General features: G+C 28.4%; 1 protein-coding gene across 1 annotated transcript; it reads left to right on the forward strand.

Moving 5' to 3' along the window:
- Positions 1-610: 610 nt before the first annotated feature.
- LOC111033149 (zinc finger MYM-type protein 1-like) lies at positions 611-3,732 on the forward strand. Its single transcript, XM_022313754.1, has 5 exons — positions 611-692; positions 1,583-2,121; positions 2,242-2,893; positions 3,041-3,171; positions 3,268-3,732. The coding sequence occupies exons 1-5, from the start codon at positions 611-613 to the stop codon at positions 3,730-3,732; spliced, it is 1,869 nt and encodes a 622-aa protein (XP_022169446.1).
- Positions 3,733-6,128: the final 2,396 nt, after the last annotated feature.

Below are 6,128 nucleotides of genomic sequence, written 5' to 3' on the forward strand. Positions count from 1 at the left end.
GTTTATGATATTATTGTTTCTTGGCTGCGTGCATAGGCGTAAACTGGGGGGGGGGGCAAGGGGGGCCATTGCCCCCCCTAGAATAAATTAGGAGGGGCAGTGCCCCCTCTGACATTTAACATACCTTGTTTTAAAATAAGTACAAAACAGCTGGTTATAGCTACTACTATACAGTTTTTTTTTTAAATCTTAATATTCAATTTTAGCTTAGGTATCTTGTTAGATAATGCTTAGAATGCTTAAATAATGCATAATGAATAATTATATATAATATATAGGTAGTAAAGTGTCGTTTAGCCGCGGACACCCGGTCCGTAGTTGAGTGGTGGGTATAGCCTGTTAACACAAGCAGTGTTACCTCCAAAGGGAAATATGTGGTAGAGGTACAACCACAGTGTTATCAAACAACAGTTTTTTGATAATACTCTTGTATGATATTGTCTGAGCCTAGATAATATATTTTGAATTTTTGAAACTTCATACTAATTATCTAGTTGTCCATTGTCTGTTCTCTTAATTTGTTTGCTCAACTAGATATCGAAGAGAACAAATTATTATATTACTGTTTATGGACTATAGTTTATTTTATATAAACTTAGAATAATACAACATGAACAAGAAAAATAAGAATGAGGTGAAGTCTTTGAAACATTATTTTTCAGCATTACCATCAAAACCAAATTCTAATTCAGGTAAACTTATTTTTCAAAAAGTTATTTAAATTGTTTAAATCTAAATATTTTTGCTCGTACACACAACTTATAAAATAATTATATGTATTAAATATTAATTCTTTTAGATAAAATTGACTTAGACAATCCACCAGATGCAGTATTCAATTCCAAATTCCAAACTGCAGAAGTGACTATTATGAATTATAAACAGCTTAATAAAATGAATCAATATTATTTTAAGTATTTTTTTTGTAATGTTATAATATAGAAAAAATTTCTCCAGACCACAAACAAAAGTTAATAGTATCTACTGAATTAAATACTGATAAGTCATTAGGTATGTTTTGATGTGAACAAAAATTATTTAGCCTTTTTTGTTTTGTGTTGGGCGTTGGCTGTTTGTGTTCATTGTTTGTTTCATTGTGGTAATCGGTAATGTGATATCATTTAATTTATAGTATTTAAAATATTTCAAATTATGTATAGTATTATGTATAGAAATAAGTGAACTATTTTTGTCCTCACTAAAAGAAATACACCCAAAACATTTTGACAGTTGCCACTTGCCACTATTTGTGTTATTATTTTATTCATGAAGTAATTAATAACTCAGTACCTAATTACTAATTAGTATTTAGTAATATATTATAAACATTTTAGTACATGAATAGATGATTAACTTGGTATTTAGTAGGTACTTACTATCTAATGTTCTTCATCTACACTTTAAGATTTAAATGTAAGTATTTTATACATCATTATATTTTATGTTTAATTATTTTTTATGTTTGTAAACAAAGTAGATTTGTTAGTTGTTTTATTTATATGCATGTTTATTGAAATAATAATATAGCAGTGATTACTTATTTATATTGTTGCTTTAAATTTAAATTGTTTAATTTTAATAGACGGTGATCAGAGAGACCCCGTGAAAGGTTATCAAAATGCAAAGATTTCTCTCACACTTAATGAAGGTCCATTTCAACCTAAAAATGTATTGTATCCATTACGTAATGGAAGAACATTTCGGGAAATATGGTTTACACAATTCAAATGGCTTGAGTATAGTGTAACTCTAGACTCTGCTTTTTACTTCTTTTGTAGAGCGTTTTATAAAATTGGTAAAATGGACGATGCATTTACATGCAAAGGTTATAGTAATTGGAAGAAAGCTATTGAAAAATTTAATAATCACCAAAAAAGTATCATGCATTTAGAATCTTCGGTAAGAGTTGATGAATTTATAAAACGTTTGCGCAGTAATAGTACGATTGTAGACAAATTAGATTCTCAGCATACAAAAGTTGTAGCAGAAAACCGACAATATCTATCAACTGTCTTACAAACAATTCTTTACTGTGCCAGACAAGGTATTGCGTTACGCGGGCATGATGAAAGTGAAGAAAGTGACAATCAAGGAAACTTCCTTGAACTTATGAAACTTAGAGCTGGTGATAATTGTATTATTGATAGATATTATTTACGAAAAGAAAAAACATTTCGTTATGTTAGCCCTGAATATCAAAATAATTTTATAAATTTTATGGGTGTAAATGTTTTATCTCAGATAATTGATAATGTAAAAAATGCTGGTATGTACAGCGTTATAATGGACGAAACTCAAGATTTAAAAAAACATGAACAAGTTTCTATTGTTCTCAGATACTGTGATAAAAGATTAAATGTGATAGAAAATTTTATTGGTTTTTATAAAACTGACAAAATGGATGGTGAAACCCTTTCAAATTTATTAAAAAGTACTTTGCTATCTTTGGACTTAAAAATTGAAAACATGAGAGGACAATGCTACGATGGAGCTGCCTCAATGCGTGGTTCTTATTCTGGAGTAGCTAAACGAATACGAGATGAAAATAAACTAGCTTTGTATGTGCATTGTTATGCGCATATACTTAATTTGTGTGTAGTTGATGTTTGTGGTAAAGTAGCTCCAATTAGAAACATGTTTGGTACATTAAATACAATTTATACATTTATAGGCGCCTCATCAAAAAGAAACTCAGTGTTTGAGAGAGTTCAAAAAGAATTGAATTTGAATGTCTCAAGTAGCACTCTTAAATCACTTAGTGAAACGAGATGGAGTTGTCGAATTGAATCTATTCGTTCTGTCTTAACAAATTTTAATTCCATTATTTCTACCTTAGAACACATAAATGAAACTGACTCCATTCATGGATCTGATGCAAATTCATTAATAAAAAGTGTTCAAGGTTTTGAATTTGTTTTTTGTTTGAAATTAATGAAACAAGTTCTTCAACTAACTAATAGTTTGTCTGTACATTTTCAAAAAAAAAATGCCAATTATTCAACTGTTGGAATTTTAACAAATGCTACTTTAATGGAACTAGAATCACTTCGAAGTGATGATAATTTTAATCTTTTTTGGACCGAAACTAAACAGTTTGCTACCAATGAGAATATTCAATTGCCAGATATTCCTAGGAAAAGAAAAATTCCCTCTAGATTGGGAGGTGGTGAAGTTACAACAATAAATAATATATCATCTTACTTCAAAGTTAATATATATTTTCCCGTTCTGGATATTATAATCAGTGACATTAAAACCAAATTTGAGGAAAACAATATCAAAACACTTAATGCTCTTCAAAGTTGTTTGATCAACAGAAACTGCTCCGATCAAAATATCTTGGAAGTTTGTAACACATACGGTATTATAATAGATGAGTTTAAAGCAGAGTTAAAGTTATTTGGTAAAATGTGTTTATCAAGTAACATTCCTGAAGATTTTGAAAATCATTTACAATTTTTCTTGTCTAAGGACTTAATGGGTTCATTTGAAAATATGTATACAATTTTTAAAATATATTTATCGATTCCCATGAGTTCTGCTTCTAGTGAACGTTCTTTTTCGTCTTTACGTCGTCTCAAGACATTCACTAGAAACACTATTGGTCAAGAGAGATTAACTAACATAGCTATTTTAAATATAGAAAAGTTGTACCCAATAAATCTTGATAAAATTATTGATAAATTCAATGCAGAATCAACCCTAAGAGGCAGAAGACTACAGTTAATATAAATTTGTTATTATTTTAAGCATAAAGTTAATACTTAATTGTATATAATATCTACTTGCAGTTTTTAGAATTATGATGCATTTTGTTTAGAAGTTATAAAATATTAAAAATTTCAATGTTTTTAATGTATTTAAGTTTGTATATTTATTTCATTACTTAGTAATATTGATCACCTTATACTAATATACAACTACATTCTACAACAAAAGGTAATGTTAACATATATTTACAAATAAATTATGTAAGGTTAACTATATAGACTAGTTGATATGTAGGTATATATAATATATATATATATTATATATTTGCCCCCCCCCCTAATATATTTCCAAGTTACGCCCATGGCTGCGTGTGATATTTACTTGACACTATACAGTATACACTACCAGGTTACTGGTTAGTCGCTGAACTGACAGCTATTTACGGGCAGCGACGACAATGACGCATGACGCCTTTTATGAGACCCTACCATGGCCCATGGGCGTAAATTGAGGAATTTATTTATTGGTGGGGCAACTTTATTGTATGACAGTAAAAATAGTACAAGCAATGATAAGATTTACAAAATATGCAGTTTAAGAGCTAAATGTTATTATACGTTATATATATATATATAATATATTATAATATGTATAAGAGGTAGATAGTTCCTAATACCTATATAAGACTAAATGATATGTAATTTTTTGGCACATCTCATGTGGACAGATTCTGAATACAATATTATGATTCAAATATATAGATTAATAATTGATTGACCAAACGTGCAAAGGAAACTACATTTTTTAGTATGATAGCGAATTTATTCAAATTCCGATTTCTGGAATTTTTAAGAACATCAGGTGTATGCTTACTATCTACTCGATTTTCAAATACTTTGATTTTTTAAGCTTATTTAAAAAAATTGTCTTATTATGGCAATAAAAGGTTCTTTTTCTAAATGTATTTACTTATAAACCAACCTATTTAACTCTAAATTTTAATAAGTACAGATGATTTTTTTGAAAATATTGATGTATCTAAATAAAAATATAGAATGGTATTATGCAGATGACCTACTATTTAAATAAGTTTATTATACAGTATAAATAGAATAAGGGAGACTTTAACGTAGGTACCTAGTACCTTCCTCATTAAATTAAAGGAATATACATTTGAAAATCATTTTTTCTTATAATATATAGGTATAGGTATATATAAAGTGTAAATAATATAAAATAATAATATTAGTAATAATATATACTTAACTAGATTAAATGAAATTATTGGTAAGTACCACAAGCACAGGGCCGTAGCTAAGAATTTTCTATGGGGAGGGTTCAGTTCCATAAATAGAAATTTTATAGAGGATATTACTATAGGAAATTACATTGAGTAAAACATCAAAATAGTGAGAATAAAACATTATGTTTTCATTATAACACTAAGTCAATTTTTCTCGGCTTCTTTGCCATTTCATTTAATACTTCATCTGGCGTGATAACAACATTCCTATAATAACTCAGTAACACTAAACCATTGAGACGATCCTGTTTGACAAACAATTCAATAAAATGAAATCAAAATAATCAGGGTAATTAGAATTTATTGTTTATACATAATACATACCTCTTTCATACTGTTTCTGAGGTAGGTTTTTATTCTTTTTAAGCCAGAAAAAGACCTTTCTGGTGTTGAAGTAGAAACAGGGAGACAGCACAAAATTTTTAATAACATAAATATATTAAAGAATATGATTGGGTCACAACTCACAACACCTGATGGCATCCAATGCATTAGAAGGTAGCATATATAATATATAATATTAATATTGTGCAGTCACAAGTCACACACGAAAAGTGCCCTCTATCTATAATTCGACGAGAAGATACGTTTACGCTATCATACACCTTGCCACCTTGAGCACTATACTATAAATATACACATACATAAATCGATCATAATATAGATATATAAAGTATTTATTATTTATTCAGTTAAAAAAAGAAAATGGTTTAAAATTTTTTTTTAAATTTTAGAATAAACTAGAAATTTTGAAATTTTCTATTTTTCTCAAGGGGGGGGGGGTTTCTTTGTATGCGGATTTATTAACATAAGGGAGAATATCCAATGTCTAACTTCAAACGCTCTGTTCGTTCTTTATATACCAATAAACGTGCTTCCGACTTAAAACTGTATTTTAATTTTATTTTAGTTATTTTACCTTCTTAAATTTTAAAATGCTATGTACTATAATCAAGTGTGCGCTAACCGCCATAAAAATAGCATAATTGTAGGTGCAAATCGCAAAATATTTTATATAGGATTATTTTTTTCGCTGATAATTACCAAATATTTTTACAATCATATTAAATTGCAGTGAATGAGAATATTGTAGCACAGCCCCCGTGATTATTCG

This window comes from Myzus persicae, unplaced genomic scaffold (genome assembly GCF_001856785.1).
Source record: "Myzus persicae strain clone G006 unplaced genomic scaffold, MPER_G0061.0, whole genome shotgun sequence".
NCBI lineage: Eukaryota > Metazoa > Arthropoda > Insecta > Hemiptera > Aphididae > Myzus > Myzus persicae.